This window comes from Lithobates pipiens, unplaced genomic scaffold (genome assembly GCF_037356315.1).
Source record: "Lithobates pipiens isolate NorthernLeopardFrog02 unplaced genomic scaffold, aLitPip1_a1.2 Scaffold_37, whole genome shotgun sequence".
Lineage (NCBI taxonomy): Eukaryota > Metazoa > Chordata > Amphibia > Anura > Ranidae > Lithobates > Lithobates pipiens.
The window spans coordinates 4,201,755-4,221,101 of record NW_027507825.1 but is presented as its reverse complement, the minus strand read 5'-3'; the positions used below and the strand labels follow the sequence as shown (position 1 = coordinate 4,221,101).

At 48.9% G+C, this 19,347-nt stretch overlaps 1 protein-coding gene across 1 annotated transcript in view; it reads right to left on the bottom strand.

The window, feature by feature from the left end:
* Positions 1–19,347, bottom strand: part of PPP4R4 (protein phosphatase 4 regulatory subunit 4) — a 153,394-nt gene that overhangs the window by 2,451 nt on the left and 131,596 nt on the right. Inside the window, 8 exon segments of the mRNA XM_077466815.1 lie at positions 2,433–2,577; positions 4,926–4,978; positions 9,119–9,215; positions 9,312–9,392; positions 9,541–9,610; positions 12,445–12,519; positions 13,036–13,077; positions 16,716–16,860. Of these exon segments, the coding sequence (XP_077322941.1) occupies positions 2,433–2,577; positions 4,926–4,978; positions 9,119–9,215; positions 9,312–9,392; positions 9,541–9,610; positions 12,445–12,519; positions 13,036–13,077; positions 16,716–16,860 (708 nt within the window).

Below are 19,347 nucleotides of genomic sequence, written 5' to 3'. Positions count from 1 at the left end.
GGACGGGATGCATGACTTATGACTCATAACCAGATGGCCTGTTGACACTTGTAACCTCACGATGAATGTATTTTAGGGCTCATTGGCTTGTATAACCATATATTTTATACCAATCCTTAATTTACTAACCACTCCCTCTTTCTATTGGTATGTTGAACCAGTGGTGTCGCTAGGGGGTGGCTTTTGGGGCTATGGCCCCCGAATCTGGGGCCCATAGCCCCGAGTCTCTGCAGGTCCCCAAGGGGAGGGGAGGCTCTCTGGAGACCGTGATGTTAGTGGGGGGCTCTCTGGGGACCCTGATTTTAAGGGGGAGGCTCTCTGGGGATCCTGATTTAAGGGGGAGGCTCTCTGGGGACCCTGATGTAAGTGGGGGGTCTCTGGGGACCCTGATGTAAGTGGGGGCTCTCTGGGGACCCTGATGTAAGTGGGGGGCTCTCTGGGGACCCTGATGCAAGGAAGACGCTTTCTGGGGATCCTGATTTAAGGGGGAGGCTATCTGGGGACCCTGATTTAAGGGGAGGCTCTCTGGGGACCCTGATTTAAGGGAGGGCTCTCTGGGGACCCTAATGTAAGGGGGGCTCTCTGGGAACCCTGATGTAAGTGGGGGGCTCTCTGGGGACCCTGATTTTAAGGGGGAGGCTCTCTGGGGATCCTGATTTAAGGGGGAGGCTCTCTGGGGACCCTGATGTAAGTGGGGGGTCTCTGGGGACCCTGATGTAAGTGGGGGCTCTCTGGGGACCCTGATGTAAGTGGGGGGCTCTCTGGGGACCCTGATGCAAGGAAGACGCTTTCTGGGGATCCTGATTTAAGGGGGAGGCTATCTGGGGACCCTGATTTAAGGGGAGGCTCTCTGGGGACCCTGATTTAAGGGAGGGCTCTCTGGGGACCCTAATGTAAGGGGGGCTCTCTGGGAACCCTGATGTAAGTGGGGGGCTCTCTGGGAACCCTGATGTAAGTGGGGGGCTCTCTGGGAACCCTGAAGTGGGGGACTCTCTGGGGACCCTGATGCAACGGGGAGGCTCTCTGGGGACTCTTATGTAAGGAAGAGTATCTCTGGGAACCCTGATGTAAGTGGGGGGCTCTCTGGGGACCCTGATGCAAGGGAGAGGCTCTCTGGGGATCCTGATTTAAGGGGGAGGCTATCTGGGGACCCTGATTTAAGGGGAGGCTCTCTGGGGACCCTGATTTAAGGGAGGGCTCTCTGGGGACCCTAATGTAAGGGGGGCTCTCTGGGAACCCTGATGTAAGTGGGGGGCTCTCTGGGAACCCTGATGTAAGTGGGGGGCTCTCTGGGAACCCTTAAGTGGGGGACTCTCTGGGGACCCTGATGCAACGGGGAGGCTCTCTGGGGACTCTTATGTAAGGAAGAGTATCTCTGGGAACCCTGATGTAAGTGGGGGGCTCTCTGGGGACCCTGATGCAAGGGAGAGGCTCTCTGGGGATCCTGATTTAAGGGGGAGGCTATCTGGGGACCCTGATTTAAGGGAGGGCTCTCTGGGGACCCTAATGTAAGGGGGGCTCTCTGGGAACCCTGATGTAAGTGGGGGGCTCTCTGGGAACCCTGATGTAAGTGGGGGGCTCTCTGGGAACCCTGATGTAAGTGGGGGGCTCTCTGGGAACCCTGAAGTGGGGGACTCTCTGGGGACCCTGATGTAAGTGGGGGGCTCTCTGGGAACCCTGATGTAAGTGGGGGGCTCTCTGGGAACCCTGAAGTGGGGGACTCTCTGGGAACCCTGAAGTGGGGGACTCTCTGGGGACCCTGATGCAACGGGGAGGCTCTCTGGGGACTCTTATGTAAGGAAGAGTATCTCTGGGAACCCTGATGTAAGTGGGGGGCTCTCTGGGGACCCTGATGCAAGGGAGAGGCTCTCTGGGGATCCTGATTTAAGGGGGGGTGCTCTCTGGGGACCCTGATTTAAGGGGGGTGCTCTCTGGGGATCCTGATTTAAGGGGGGCTCTTTGGGGACCCTAATGTAAGTGGGGGGCTCTCTGGGAACCCTGATGTAAGTGGGGGGGTCTCTGGGAACTCTAAAGTAAGTGGGGGCTTTCTGGGAACCCTGATGTAAGTGGGGTTCCCAGAGACCCCCCCCCCCCCCCCCCACTTACTTTTCAAATTCCTGAATTTCAAATGTGAAAAATTTCGAATTTTCCGAAATTTAAAGATTCGGAAATCAGATATTCATAAATTAGTAATTCAGAAATTCTAAATTCGAAAATTTTAAAAATGAGAAAATTCCGAAATGAAAAAATTTAGGCAAGCCTGTCAAAATGTGCTAGTACTGTGTGTGATGCATACTAGCACATTATAATTTCAACTGCACGAAGCCTATTTTTTATTTTTATTTTTGTTTTATACAGTTTATTACTGCTTTCAATTGCAACTTTATGCTGAAAAAAATAAACTCTACATAGGACAACACAATAAAACTTACAGGCTGAGCTTCCGAGCCTGAGCTTCTTTACTCCCGTTTGTTTTCTGGTCACCCGAGTTCGCTGCGACTCGGGAGGAAGTTGCGGCCGCGCCGGAGAAAGCCACAGATGCGCTGGCACTGCTGGTCCTGACTTTAAGGGAGTCCTCTGAAAGACACGGCTTCATCTTTTATATGTCCCAAGTACATATAGATATTACACATTTATAAGCACATTATATATATAATAAACCATTCAACACATTATAGTCCAATCAAAGAGATACACCCTCTCATCACTTTATACAGCGCCTTGAAAAAGTATTCATACCCATATTGTCATGTTACATCCAAACACGTAAATGTATTTTATTGGGATTTTATGTGATAGACCAACACAAAGTGTCACATAATTGTGAAGGGGAAGGAAAAGGATACAAATAAATATGTGAAAAGTGTGGGGGAGGGGCATTTGTATGGCGCCCCCTTTACTCCGATACCCCTAACTAAACTCTAGAGGAACCAATTGCCTTCAGAAGTCACCTAATTACTAAATAGAGTCCACCTGTGTGTCATTTAATCTCAGTATAAATACAGCTGTTCTGTGAAGCCCTTAGGGGTTTGTTAGAGGACCTTAGTGAACAAACAGCATCATGAAGGCCAAGGAACACACCAGGCAGGTCAGGGATAAAGTTGTGGAGAAGTATAAAGCAGGGTTGGGTTATAAATAAAATCTCCCAAGCTTTGACCATCTCATGGAGCTCTGTTCAATCCATCATTGGAAAATGGAAAGAGTATGGGCACAACCACAAACCTACCAAGACACGGCCGTCCACCTAAACTGACCGGGCCGGGCAAGGAGAGCATTCATCAGAGAAGAGCCAAGAGGTCCATGGTGACTCTGGAGGAGCTGCAGAGATCCACAGCTCAGGGGGGAGAATCTGTCCACAGGACAACTATTAGTCGTCTCTCCACAAATCTGCCCTTTATGGAAGAGTGACAAGAAGAAAGACATTGGAGAAAGAAAGTCATAAGAAGTCCTGTTTGTAGTTTGTGAGAAGCCATGTGGGGGAGGGGGCAGCAAACATGTGGAAGAAGGTGATCTGGTCAGAGGAGACCAAAATTCAACTTTATGGCCTAAAAACAAAACGCTATGTGTGGGGGAAACTAACACTGCCCATCCCCCTGAACACACCATCCCCACCGTGAGACATGGTGGTGGCAGCATCATGTGGTGGGGATGGTTTTCTTCAGTAGGGACAGGGAAGCTGGTCAGAGTTGAAGGGAAGATGGATGGAGACAAATACAGGACAATCTTAGAAGAAAACCTGTTAGACCAGCCTTTCTCAAAATTGTAACCCTGGAGGAACCCCAAAAATAATTTTCAGGTCTCTAGGAACCCTTACTAAAACCAATTTATCAGGGGTCAATAGGAACAATGCCCCTTATACTGGTGGGCAATAGGAAGAATGTTCCCCTTAAAGTGGGGCTCAGATTGCCACCCTTATAAACAGCCAAAAAAGATATTTGGTGTCACGCTGCTGAGCTTTGCTAAGTGATGCTGAACCTTGAACTCTGTAGGCACCATCAAAAAGGTGGTTCATCAGCCACAGCTCAAGAAACCCCTAGCAACCTCTGGAGGAACCCTGGTTGAGAATGGCTGTGTTAGAGTCTACAAAAGACTTGAGACCGGGGCGGAGGGTCACCTTCCAGCAGGACAACGACCCAAAACATCCAGCCAGAGCTACAATGGAATGGTTTAGATCAAAGCCTATTCATGTGTTAGAATGGCCCAGTCACAGTCCAGACCTAAATCCCATTGAGAATCTGTGGCAAGACTTGAAAATTGCTGATCACAGACGCTCTCCATCCAATCTGACAGAGCTTGAGATATTTTACAAAGAAGAAGAATGGGCAGAAATGTCCTCTCTAGATGGGCAAAGCTGGTAGAGACACCCCCAAAACAGACTTGTAGAGAAAGGGGGTTCTACAAAGTATTGACTCCGGGGGGCGCCATACAAATGCCCCTCCCCCACACTTTTCACATATTTATTTGTATCATTTATCATTTTCCTTCCACTTCACAATTATGTGACACTTTGTGTTGGTCCATCACATAAAATCCCAATAAAATACATTTACGTTTTTTGGGTGTAACATGACAAAATGTGGGGAATTTCAAGGGGTATGAATACTTTTTCAAGGCCCTGTAGTTCTGTACCACCACCATGATATGATTTGAGCTGTTTTTTTTGCTTAAAAAAGGTCTTAAAATACAGATTTTTCTCTCTGCGGTGCTCTGTGATGGCGGAGCTGAGTAATGGCCACACCCCTCAGCACTAAGAAAAGGGGAGGGGGCGTGTCTGAGCAGGTCAGGTCTGAAATCTGATAGCTGTGCATTCATATTTAGACTGCCGTAGGCCGGCCTTATTTGGATGTAGACACACCCCCCCAGGTAACGCCCACATGTGATGTTGAAGGTTGTACATAAAATAAATACATTTTATTTTCTCTTACCGACAAACGGCAGCAAAACGTTCTTCCCGACTCCAATCACAGAGTTACTTTTGCTATAACAGATGAAAGACGGTCAGTTAGATTAAACAGAATCCAGAATAATTGTATCATTATGGATCGGGGGGGGGGGGAGGGGAGGGTCGAACGTTGATTTCAGTCTGCAGTCGGTTGCAGTCGGTTGTACAATCCCCTTTAGAATCTCTAACAATTACTGTGACTGATGTGAATAAAATGAAAGTGTATCTATTACGCCGCGTACACACCAGCGGAATTCTGGTCGGAAAAATCTTGGATGGTTTTTCCGACGGAATTCCGCTCAAGCTCGGCTTGCATACACGCGGGTCACACAAGAGTTCTCTGAACATTCGACCATCAAGAACGCGGTGTGACATGCAACGCTACGGCGAGACGAGAAAATGAATTGCTTCCGAGCGTGCGTAGGAATTTTGCGCGTCGGAATTTCCGATCACAACTTTTTCCGACCGAAAAATTGAGAACCTGCTGTCAATCTTTTGCTGGCTGGAATTCGGCCAGCACAAGTCCGATGGAGCGTACTCACGGTCGCAATTTCCGACCAAAAGCTCTCATCTGTCTTTTGCTGGCCGAATTTCCAATCGCGTGTACGCGGCATAAGAGGCCACCCCCCGTCCATTTTCACTGCCACCCACTTCCATTGACTGACTGGCAGCGCACTAGTCTGTCCATTGCAAAGCCTCCACCTCCCTGACGTGTCTGAAAGTCCATCAGTGACTGTACAGAAGATCTGAGGTCTGATGTGCATGCATGGGGGGGGGGGGGGTGATCTGAGGTCTGATGTGCATGCATTGCGGATGATCTAAGATCTGATGTGCATGCATGGGGGGCTGATCTGTGGTCTGATGTGCATGCATTGGGGATGATCTGAGGTTTGAAGTGCATGCATTGGGGATGATCTAAGATCTGATGTGCATGCATTGGGGATGATCTAAGATCTGATGTGCATGCATTGGGGATGATCTGTGGTCTGATGTGCATGCATTGGGGATGATCTATTTGATGTGCATGCATTGAGGATGATCTGAGGTCTGGTGTGCATGCATGGGGGGCTGATCTGAGGTCTAGTGTGCATGCATGGGGGGCTGATCTGAGGTCTGATGTTCATGCGTTGGGGATGATTTGAGATCTGATGTGCATGCATGGGGGGGCTGATCTGAGGTCTGATGTGCATGCATTGGGGATGATCTGATGTTTGATGTGCATGCATTGGGGGATTCTCTGAGGTCTGATGTGCATGCATGGGGGGCTGATCTGAGGTCTGATGTGCATGCATTGGGGGATTATCTGAGGTCTGATGTGCATGCATTGGGGGATTATCTGAGGTCTGATGTGCATGCATTGGGGGATTATCTGAGGTCTGATGTGCATGCATTGGGGGATTATCTGAGGTCTGATGTGCATGCATTGGGGGATTATCTGAGGTCTGATGTGCATGCATTGGGGATGATCTGTTTGATGTGCATGCATTGAGGATGATCTGAGGTCTGGTGTGCATGCATGGGGGGCTGATCTGAGGTCTGGTGTGCATGCATGGGGGGCTGATCTGAGGTCTGATGTTCATGCGTTGGGGATGATTTGAGATCTGATGTGCATGCATGGGGGGCTGATCTGAGGTCTGATGTGCATGCATTGGGGATGATCTGATGTTTGATGTGCATGCATTGAGGATGATATGAGTTCTGGTGTGCATGCATGGGGGGCTGATCTGAGGTCTGATGTGCATGCATGGGGGGCTGATCTGAGGTCTGATGTGCATGCATTGGGGGATTATCTGAGGTCTGATGTGCATGCATTGGGGGATTATCTGAGGTCTGGTGTGCATGCATTGGGGGATTATCTGAGGTCTGGTGTGCATGCATTGGGGGATTATCTGAGGTCTGATGTGCATGCATTGGGGGATTATCTGAGGTCTGATGTGCATGCATTGGGGGATTATCTGAGGTCTGATGTGCATGCATTGGGGATGATCTGTTTGATGTGCATGCATTGAGGATGATCTGAGGTCTGGTGTGCATGCATGGGGGGCTGATCTGAGGTCTAGTGTGCATGCATGGGGGGCTGATCTGAGGTCTAGTGTGCATGCGTTGGGGATGATTTGAGATCTGATGTGCATGCATGGGGGGCTGATCTGAGGTCTGATGTGCATGCATTGAGGATGATCTGATGTTTGATGTGCATGCATTGAGGATGATCTGAGTTCTGGTGTGCATGCATTGGGGGATTATCTGAGGTCTGATGTGCATGCATTGGGGGATTATCTGAGGTCTGATGTGCATGCATTGGGGATGATCTGTTTGATGTGCATGCATTGAGGATGATCTGAGGTCTGGTGTGCATGCATGGGGGGCTGATCTGAGGTCTGGTGTGCATGCATGGGGGGCTGATCTGAGGTCTGATGTGCATGCATTGGGGATGATCTGATGTTTGATGTGCATGCATTGAGGATGATCTGAGTTCTGGTGTGCATGCATGGGGGGCTGATCTGAGGTCTGATGTGCATGCATTGGGGGATTATCTGAGGTCTGATGTGCATGCATTGGGGGATTATCTGAGGTCTGATGTGCATGCATTGGGGGATTATCTGAGGTCTGATGTGCATGCATTGGGGGATTATCTGAGGTCTGATGTGCATGCATTGGGGGATTATCTGAGGTCTGATGTGCATGCATTGGGGATGATCTGTTTGATGTGCATGCATTGAGGATGATCTGAGGTCTGGTGTGCATGCATGGGGGGCTGATCTGAGGTCTAGTGTGCATGCATGGGGGGCTGATCTGAGGTCTGATGTTCATGCGTTGGGGATGATTTGAGATCTGATGTGCATGCATGGGGGGCTGATCTGAGGTCTGATGTGCATGCATTGAGGATGATCTGATGTTTGATGTGCATGCATTGAGGATGATCTGAGTTCTGGTGTGCATGCATGGGGGGCTGATCTGAGGTCTGATGTGCATGCATTGGGGGATTATCTGAGGTCTGATGTGCATGCATTGGGGATGATCTGTTTGATGTGCATGCATTGAGGATGATCTGAGGTCTGGTGTGCATGCATGGGGGGCTGATCTGAGGTCTGGTGTGCATGCATGGGGGGCTGATCTGAGGTCTGATGTGCATGCATTGGGGATGATCTGATGTTTGATGTGCATGCATTGAGGATGATCTGAGTTCTGGTGTGCATGCATGGGGGCTGATCTGAGGTCTGATGTGCATGCATTGGGGGATTATCTGAGGTCTGATGTGCATGCATTGGGGCTGATCTGTGGTTTGATGTGCATGCATTGGGGCTGATCTGAGGTCTGAAGTGCATGGGGGGCTGATCTGAGATCTGAAGTGCATGCATTGGGGCTGATCTGAGGTATGAAGGACATGCAGGGGGGCAGAACACATTTGTGCACGGGTTGATCACTTTTTGCTCTCATAGTTCTGCTCATGTCCGGGGAAAGTCATGAATTATTATATAGTCATTAGCAGAACATCTATCAGTGCAAAGACTGAACACAAGACACAAGCTATGACTACAATGCGCTGCTGCTCACTGGATGCCGGTCTTCTCCTGCTTGTGAACATTAATGTGGGAGAAGTTGCTGGCCGGGGGGCTACAAGCTCATTCAGTTAAATTCTCCCAATAATTGGGTGAGCTTCTAACAACAGTTCATGAAAAATGTATACCCCCCCCCCCCCCCCCGATTCCTGCTGTACAATAAATCTAAGCCCCGACGAAGGGGGGGGGGGGCGTTGTGCGTACCCCTGAAACGCGTTGGCTGCCAACTATGGCTTTTATTGTGACAAATAAAGATTTATATTTGGACCGGTCCCTACACCTTACTATTCTCCTCATGCCCTCATGTCATTCCCTCTCATGAGCCCCTCTGCGGTCACATCATGATTCAGGATGGAGTCCGGCGCTCCACCACACTGACTTTGGATGAAAGGACAGAAATAACGGGGCCGGCGACTGCCTGCTTGCCTGGCTGTTCTACTGACCAAGGGTTTCAACACTCTGCAAGTCACTGACCTGAAACAAGTACACAGAGAAAAGTCCAGCATACTTGTTCCAGGTAAGTAACTCAAAGTACTGAAGCCAGAGATTGAACATGACAGCCAGGTGATTGGTATTTTCGGGGGGAGGGAGGCGTGTCTCTCTCATGATGTCATACTTGGTCTTGTCGAGGGAGCTGTGTTTCGGGTGCATGACGTGGCTGCTGAATGACTGGCTCCGGATCAGCTTGCTCTTCTTGCTTTCTCTGCTGACAACTGTATACAGGAAGACGGAAGAGTGTGAGGCCTCATTCTACATTGTGATGTCATCGCAGTGATGTCATAGAGGTCATGTGACGCCTCTTCACTCACCTGTCTGTGTGCCTGAGGAGGTTCCAGAGATTACCGTCGGGAGGCTTTTCGGCAACGCCGATCCCGTTTTACTGTCTCGACCTAAAACAAAGCAGAGAGTCAGGAAGAGCCGGCGCGGAAATTATTATTATTATACAGGATTTATATAGCGCCGACAGTTTACGCAGCGCTTTACAACATTGGGGCAATTGGTGCATCTCCAATGTATCGCCTTCAAACAATCACTTACGCTTCCGGTCATAAGTCTTCTCATTGCTGGACCGAGCCTCGCTTTGTTGTTTTTCCTTTTCTATTTGTTCCTGAAAAACAAAGAAAAACTCGGATTTTTCTTTGCTACTTTTATTTTATCAAAGATATAAATCTGATGTTTAATCTGCTTGTATTTTGCCTCCCCCGACTCCTCCCCTCCCCCCTCATCAACATGATAATGACATTTTTAAATAAAACCTTCCTGTTTTCATTACAAACCTCATTTTAGGCCCATTGACATCATCATTGGGTCTGTGCGCTTCTCTATGCAATGCAGGCAGATTATGGCTGGTGGCCTGACCATTGCTGACCCAGATTGACCAGACTGCTCTCTAGCTTGTCGCTTGCCTCGTCACCTGCCTGGACCTTACTACGTTCTTAATTTCTACCTGCGTCAATCTTTACCTGGACCTGACCTCTCTCTTGTTTGCTACCTGCCTTGACCCCTGCCTGGAGCTGACTACTCTCTTGACTGTCGCCTGCCTCGACCCTTGCCTGGTCCTGACTACGCTTTTGATTGCCACCTGCTTTGACACTTGCCTGGACCTTACTTCTCTAGATTGCCACCTGCCTCGAACCCTGCCTGGACCCGACTACTGCCTTCACTGCCACCTATCTCAACCCCAGCCAGGACCTGACTACTGCCTTCACTGCCACCTATCTCAACCCCAGCCAGGACCTGACTACTGCCTTCACTGCCACCTATCTCAACCCCAGCCAGGACCTGACTACTGCCTTCACTGCCACCTATCTCAACCCCAGCCAGGACCTGACTACTGCCTTCACTGCCACCTATCTCAACCCCAGCCAGGACCACCTGACTACTGTCTTCACTGCCACCTATCTCAACCCCAGCCAGGACCTGACTACTGTCTTCACTGCCACCTATCTCAACCCCAGCCAGGACCTGACTACTGCCTTCACTGCCACCTATCTCAACCCCAGCCAGGACCTGACTACTGCCTTCACTGCCACCTATCTCAACCCCAGCCAGGACCTGACTACTGTCTTCACTGCCACCTATCTCAACCCCAGCCAGGACCTGACTACTGTCATGACTGCCACTTGCCTTGAACCCTGAGTGGACCCAACTATTCTCTTAGTCGCCACCTGCCTGGGCCTGATCACACTCTTAATTGCAACCTGTCTCAATCTTTGCATGGACCTGACCTCTCTCTTGTTTGCTGCCTGCCTGGTCCTGACTACTCTCTTGATTGTCGCCTGCCTCGACCCTTGCCTGGTCCTGACTACTCTCTTGATTGCCACCTGCTTTGACACTTGCCTGGACCTTACTTCTCTCTTGATTGCCACCTGCCTGGACCTGACTACTGTCTTCACTGCCACCTATCTCAACCCCAGCCGGGACCTGACTACTGTCTTCACTGCCACCTATCTCAATCCCAGCCAGGACCTGACTACTGTCATGACTGCCACTTGCCTTGAACCCTGAGTGAACCCAACTATTCTCTTAGTCGCCACCTGCCTGGGCCTGATTACACTCTTAATTGCAACCTGTCTCAATCTTTGCATGGACCTGACCTCTCTCTTGTTTGCTGCCTGCCTCGACCCCTGCCTAGTCCCAATTACTCTCTTGATTGCCACCTGCTTTGACCCTTGCCTGGACCTGACTACTGTCTTCACTGCCACCTGCCTCAACCCCTGCCTGGACCTGACTTCTGTCTTTATTGCCACCTGCCTTGACCCCTGCCTGAACCTGACTACCCTCTTGATTGCCACCTGACTCAAACCCTGTCTGGAACTGACTACTGTCTTGACTGCCACCTATCTCAACCCCAGCCTGGACCTGACTACTGTCTTGACTGCCACTTGCCTTGGCCCCTGCCTGGATCCAACTATTCTCTTAAGTCGCCACCTGCCTGGGCCTGATCACATTCTTAATTGCAACCTGTCTCGATCTCTGCCTGGACCTGACTTCTCTCTTGTTTTCTGCCTGCCTCGACCCATGGATGGATCTGACTACTCTCTGGACTGCCATCTGCCTTGACCCCTACCTGGACCTCACTGCCATCTAGTTTGACATCTGCCTCACTACCTGCCTGGACCTGACCGCATTTTTAATTGCCACCTGTCGTGATCTCTGCCTGGACCTGAGTTCTCTCTTGTTTGCGGCCTGCCTCGACCGCTGGATGGACCTGACTACCCTCTTGACTGCCACCTGCCTCAACCCCTGCCTGGACCTGACTGCTCTATTGACTGCCACCTGCCTTGACCCCTGCCTGGACCTGACTACTCTCCTGATTTTCAACTGCCTTGACCCCTGCCTAAACCCGACTACTCTCTTGATTGCCACCTGTCATTGACCCCTACCTGGATCTCGCCTTCATCTAGTTTGTACTTGCCTTGACCCCTACCTGGACCTAACTATTCTCCTAATTGCCACCTACTGCCTGGGCCTGACTAATTCTTGATTGCTGCCTGCCTAGACCCATGCCTAGACCCAGCTATCCTTTGATTGCCACCTGCTTTTCCCCTTGCCTGCACCTGTCTATCATCTGGTTTTCTGGTTGCCTTGACTCCCACCTGGACCTGACTATTCTGATTGCCACCTGCCTCGTCCCCTGCCTGGACCTGACTAATTTCTCGATTGCCGTCTGCCTCGACCTGACTATTCTGTAGCTGATCCCCAGTGATTAGTCTCCACATCATCCTGTCTTCACTCACTCCTTGGCTGGTAGATCCTGAGGGCCATGGCCTGGTACAAGCCCACAGCAAAGAGATTAGGGAGCCATTGGGGGCTCCTAATCCTTCCCCACATCAGGAGCTCTGGTGAAGACCAGTTGGTGCTCCTCGGGTGCATCTGGGGGTGTTGCTTAACAGTTCCCTAAAACATTGCAAACCTTAACCAGTGGTGCTTTATATGTACCATTTCCAGCAGTAGATGTTCCTCCCTTTCCTTCTCCTGGTCCAGTAAGTCTTTTTCAAAGAAGCGTTTCTGAAACTGGAACAAATACAACATAAGCAATTACAAATGAATGCGGTACCATCAGACTCGTAACTTAACAGAGTTCATGTAAAACATGCCTGAAGTTCCACTAGGCAACTGTCACAGAAACAGTGCAGCTCCGGGGGCATGTAGGTCATGTCTATGAGGTGGTATGCGAATTGCATTCCACCGTGATGGGCAACCACACTGGCCAATAGTAAGGCCAAGAAGGTCAGAGAGGTGGAGCCAGGGCTCAGCCTGGAGAGCGAGTTGGAATTTTCATTTCAGAGGGCCCCCAGATTTTGGGATCCCGATGTGATCCCCTTGGACCCCTACTGCCTCATAAGAGGGCTTAGGACATTCGTAATGTAGATGTTGGTCAGCTGGAGATCAATAAGATCAGTCAGAACGTCTCTACCCAACCCGAAATATAGAATCTGACCGATGGCTTTGACATCACAGACACCTTCCACCCTCCGGGTTCCATAAATAATTCCCAGGATATCACCAGTATAATAAAGAGGTCCTTACAGCATCCATAGATATCTCCATCCGGTCCAGCTCCAGAACAGTCTACAAATAGAAAGAAGGATACATTTTTTTAAACTCTGTTTTTATTTTTTGCAACTACCTTAGAGAAGACCTCCCCCACCTCTATAAAACCGCCAGTAATATGTAATGGGGGAGGGGGAATTAAACAAATATACTACCAACAGTTAGGTCCATATATATTTGGGCACAGGCACAATTTCCATACTTTTGCCACCAGAATAAAATTAAAACGAAACAATCCAAATGAATTTGAAGTTCAGACATTCAGCTTTAATTCAAGGGGTTTGAACATAAATATCAAGTACAAATTTTAGGAACTGCTACCATTTTTATACACAGTCCCCTCCATTTTCAGGAGCTTCAATGTAATTGGACAAATGAATAAAATCATAAATAAAATGTTAATTTTTAATATTTTGTTGGGAATCCTTTACTGGCAATGAGTGCCTGAAGCCTGGAACCCATGGACATCACCAAAGACTGGCTTTCCTCCTTTCTGATGCTTTGCCCGGCTCTACCTGCAGCCGTCTTCAGTCGTTCTTTGTGGGTCTTTCTGACTTTAGCTTTGCCTTCAGCAAGTGAAATGCTCAGTTGGGTTGAAATCAGGTGATTGACTCGGCCATTGCAGAATATTCCACTTCTTTTCATTCAAAAGCTCCTGGGTTGCTTTTGCCGCGTGTTTTGGATCATTGTCCATCTGTGCTGTGAAGCGCCGTCCAATCATTGGCTGAATCTGGGCTGACAGTATATCTCTAAACACTGCAGAATTCATCCGGCTGCTTCTGTCACATCATCAAGAACCACCAATGACCCAGTGCCACTGGAAGCCAAGCATGCCCATCTCATCACACTGCAAGCTCCACCATGTGACCACAGATGACGTTGCGTGCTTTGTATCATGAGCTTTTCCAAGCCTTCTCAACACTTTTTTCTTCCCATCATTCTGGTACAGATTAATCTTAGTTTAATCCATCCAAAGAATGCTTTTCCAGGACTGGTCTGGCTTTTTTAGATTTTTTTTGCAACGTTTAAATCTGTTTTTTCTATTCTTCAGGCTTATGAATGGTTTGCACCTTGTGGTGAACCCTCTGTATTTGCTCTTGTGAAGTCTTCTCTTGATTGTAGACTTTGACAATGATACGCCCACCTCCCGGAGAGTGTCCTTCACTTATCTCCACCTCCTGGAGAGTGTCCTTCGCTTTTCTCCACCTCCCGGAGAGTGTCCTTCACTTATCTCCACCTCCTGGAGAGTGTCCTTCGCTTTTCTCCACCTCCCGGAGAGTGTCCTTCACTTATCTCCACCTCCCGGAGAGTGTCCTTCACTTATCTCCACCTCCCGGAGAGTGTCCTTCACTTGTCTCCACCTCCCGGAGAGTGTCCTTCGCTTGTCTCCACCTCCCGGAGAGTGTCCTTCACTTGTCTCCACCTCCCGGAGAGTGTCCTTCACTTGTCTCCACCTCCCAGGGAGTGTCCTTCACTTGTCTCCACCTCCCGGAGAGTGTCCTTCACTTGTCTCCACCTCCCGGAGAGTGTCCTTCACTTGTCTCCACCTCCTGGAGAGTGTCCTTCACTTGTCTCCACCTCCCGGAGAGTGTCCTTCGCTTGTCTCCACCTCCCGGAGAGTGTCCTTCGCTTGTCTCCACCTCCCGGAGAGTGTCCTTCGCTTGTCTCCACCTCCCGGAGAGTGTCCTTCGCTTGTCTCCACCTCCCGGAGAGTGTCCTTCGCTTGTCTTCACCTCCCGGAGAGTGTCCTTCACTTGTCTCCACCTCCTGAACAGTGTCCTTCACTTGTCTCCACCTCCTGAACAGTGTCCTTCACTTGTCTCCACCTCCTGGACAGTGTCCTTCACTTGTCTCCACCTCCTGGAGAGTGTCCTTCGCTTGTCTCCACCTCCTGGAGAGTGTCCTTCGCTTGTCTCCACCTCCTGGACAGTGTCCTTTACTTGTCTCCACCTCCCGGAGAGTGTCCTTCACTTGTCTCCACCTCCCGGAGAGTGTCCTTCGCTTTTCTCCACCTCCCGGAGAGTGTCCTTCGCTTGTCTCCACCTCCCGGAGAGTGTCCTTCGCTTGTCTCCACCTCGTGTCCTTCACTTGTCTTCACCTCCCGGAGAGTGTCCTTCACTTGTCTCCACCTCCTGGACAGTGTCCTTTACTTGTCTCCACCTCCTGGAGAGTGTCCTTCACTTGTCTCCACCTCCCGGAGAGTGTCCTTCGCTTTTCTCCACCTCCCGGAGAGTGTGCTTTGCTTGTCTCCACCTCCCGGAGAGTGTCCTTCGCTTGTCTCCACCTCGTGTCCTTCACTTGTCTCCACCTCCTGGAGAGTGTCCTTCACTTGTCTCCACCTCCCGGAGAGTGTCCTTCACTTGTCTCCACCTCCTGGAGAGTGTCCTTCGCTTGTCTCCACCTCCCGGAGAGTGTCCTTCGCTTGTCTCCACCTCGTGTCCTTCACTTGTCTCCACCTCCTGGAGAGTGTCCTTCACTTGTCTCCACCTCCCGGAGAGTGTCCTTCGCTTGTCTCCACCTCATGTCCTTCACTTGTCTCCACCTCCTGGAGAGTGTCCTTCACTTGTCTCCACCTCCCGGAGAGTGTCCTTCACTTGTCTCCACCTCCTGGAGAGTGTCCTTCGCTTGTCTCCACCTCCCGGAGAGTGTCCTTCACTTGTCTCCACCTCCCGGAGAGTGCACTTCACTTGTCTCCACCTCCTGGAGAGTGTCCTTCACTTGTCTCCACCTCCTGGAGAGCGTCCTTCACTTGTCTCCACCTCCTGGAGAGAGTGTCCTTCACTTGTCTCCACCTCCTGGAGAGAGTGTCCTTCACTTGTCTCCACCTCCTGGAGAGTGTCCTTCACTTGTCTCCACCTCCTGGAGAGTGTCTTTCACTTGTCTCCACCTCCTGGAGAGCGTCCTTCACTTGTCTCCACCTCCTGGAGAGTGTCCTTCACTTGTCTCCACCTCCTGGAGAGCGTCCTTCACTTGTCTCCACCTCCTGGAGAGTGTCTTTCACTTGTCTCCACCTCCTGGGCAGTGTCCTTCACTTGTCCCCATCTCCTGGAGAGTGTCCTTCACATGTCTGGATGTTGTGTATGGGTTTTTCTTTACCATAGAGAGGATCTTGCGATCATCCACCACTGTGGATGTCCATAGACGTCCAGGCCTTTTTATGTTGTTGAGCTCACCAGTGTGTTCTTCTTTCCTCAGAATGTACCAAACTGTTGATTTGGCCACTCCTAATGTTGCTGCTATCTCTCTGATATATTTGTTTCATTTTTGAAGCCTTACAATGGCCCTTTTCACTTGCATGGACCGCTCCTTTGAACGCATGATGTAGCTTTACAGCAACAAATTCCAAATGCAAATACCACACTTAGAATCAACTCCAGACCTTTTACCTGTTTGATGAAAAAATAATGGAGTAGCCCACACCTGTCCATGAAACAGCTTTTCATTCAATTGTCCAATTACTTTTGGTCCCTTGTTTTGGAACAACGTTTCCGATGATGCTCAACTACACTGCAGAGTGCATGACCATCATGGGAAATGTCGTTTCAAAACATCTGGGGTGCCGAGGTTTGCCATCACTGATCTACTCTATGAACTTCTGATAGACTATAATAGATCCGATCTGCATTGTAAGACGCAGTGGAGATCATCTCACTCACCCTCTTCACCACCGCCAGGACGTCTCTGTCCTTCTCCTGGCACAGAAGTTTCCGGACGCACAATTCCAGCTGCTGCAACAAATGTTTATCCGCCGGAAGCTTCAGGGTGGACTTCAGCTTTGGCATCATGTAACAAACCTTCATCCTAGGAGGAGGGAGGAGATACATTGTAATAGAGAGCGGCGGATCGAACATGGAGGTCTGGGCAATCGTTCTACATTATTGTCTGAAAATAACTGCAGTTAGGATCGGGTTCTGGTGACAGATATTTCTAGGGTTGCGCCGATACCGTTTTTTTTTTACCGGCGAGTACCAATACTTCCGGTCAGGTACACAAGACCGTCCGTCAATGGACAACTCCTTGTGTCTACGGGCTGCTTAAAGAAGGCCTCCAGCCCCAGATAGCGTTGTCACAGTGCCGGCCGCTCCATAGAGGGCACAAGGGCGCCACCCCCTTAATTCATGCCCTCGGCCCCCCTAATCTACATTCAGGGCACTGAACGCATGGATTCCAATCTTTTTTGTTTTTTTAAGCACATGTACGAGTAATCGAGTATGAGTACGAATGCTTAGTATCGGCACAACCCAAGTTATTTCCCAATGTGACAACGCTATCTGGGGCTGGAGGCCTTCTTTAAGCAGCCCGTAGACACAAGGAGTTGTCCATTGATGGACGGTCTTGTGTTTATGGGGGGAGGGGGGGTCATTCGATTTCTTTCAGTCTAATCCAGGTGTCTCCAAACTTTCTAAACAAAGGGCCAGTTTACGGTCCTTCAGACATTAGGAGGGCCGGACTGTGGCCAGTGGGAAAAAATAATGCCCCATTGTCGGTTTGTTTCAGTGAGAGTAATTGTGCCCCATTATTGGTCTAACTGGGAGGAATTGTGGCCCATCACTGATGTTATCGGGCCCCACTGTTTGTGTCATTGGGAGGAATTGTGCCCCATTCTTGGTGTCAGTGGGAGGAAATAGGGCCAAGGGCCGGATAAAAGCAAGCAAAGGACCGCATCTGCCCCCCCCCCCCTTCCCCACCGGGCCACAGTTTGGAGACCACTGGTCTAATCAATTCAAAATGTGTGAATGTGGAAAAAACTCATTATGGCCACTAGATGGTGCTGATGAGCGTATACAATTTTTTTTTTTTTTTGCATGATGGTCAGTGCCATCTAGTGGCCATAATGTGGTATTTTTTCGTGTTAAACTCATTATGGCCACTAGATGGTGCTGATGAGTGTATACAATTATTTTTATGATAGTCATTGCCCTCTAGTGCCCATAATGTGGTATTTTTTCGTGTTAAACTCATTATGGCCACTAGACGGCGCTAAAGAGCGTATACAATTTTTTTTATGAGAGTCATCCTCATATAGTCCCCATAATGTGTTTTTTTTTGTGTTAAACTCATTATGGCCACTAGATGGTGCTGATGAGTGTATACAATTATTTTTATGATAGTCATTGCCATCTAGTGGCCATAATGTGGTATTTTTTCCTGTTAAACTCATTATGGCCACTAGATGGTGCTGATGATCGTATACAATTTTTTTTATGATAGTCAGCGCCATCTAGTGGCCATAATGTTTGTGTCATTGGGAGGAATTGTGCCCCATACTTGGTGTCACTGGGAGGAACTAGGGCCAAGGGCTGGATAAAAGCAAGCAAAGGGCTGCATCTGGCACCCCAGGCCACAGTTTGGAGACCACTGGTCTAATCAAAATGTGTGAATGTGGAAAAAACTCATTATGATGGTGCTGATGAGTGTATATAATTTTTTTTTAATGATAGTCATCACCATCTAGGTGCCATAATGTGGTATTTTTTCCTGTTAAACTCATTATGGCCACTAGATAGCGCTGATGAGCGTATACAATTTTTATTTTTTTGCATGATGGTCAGCACCATCTAGTGGCCATAATGTGTTTTTTTTGTGTTAAACTCATTATGGCCACAAGATGGCACTGATGAGTGTATACAATTATTTTTTTAATGACAGTCAGCGCCATCTAGTGCCCATAATGTGGTATTTTTTGTGTTAAACTCATTATGGCCACTAGATGGTGCTGATGAGCGTATACAATTTTTTTAGGATAGTCATCGCCATCTAGTGGCCATAATGTGGTATTTTTTCATGTTAAACTCATTATGGCCACTAGATGGTGCTGATGAGCGTATACAATTTTTTTTATGATGGTCATCCCCATCTAGTGGCCATAATGTGGTATTTTTTTAATGTTAAACTCATTATGGCCACAAGATGGTGCTGGTGAGCATATACAATTTTTTTATGATAGTCATCGCCATCTAGTGGCCATAATGTGGTATTTTTTCATGTTAAACTCATTATGGCCACTAGATGGTGCTGATGAGCATATACAATTTTTTTATGATAGTCATCGCCATCTAGTGGCCATAATGTGGTATTTTTTCGTGTTCACAAATTTGAATTGTAGTGAATACAGATAAATACATTTTGATTTTGCTCCGTTCACACAGAATGAATTCACATGCCGTTTAGATGGATGAACAGTTACACACACGCATTTTTATAGCACTGATCGCTGTATAAATGACAATGGTCCCAAAATAGTGTCAAAATAGTGTCCGATGTGTCCGCCGCAATGTCGCAGTCACG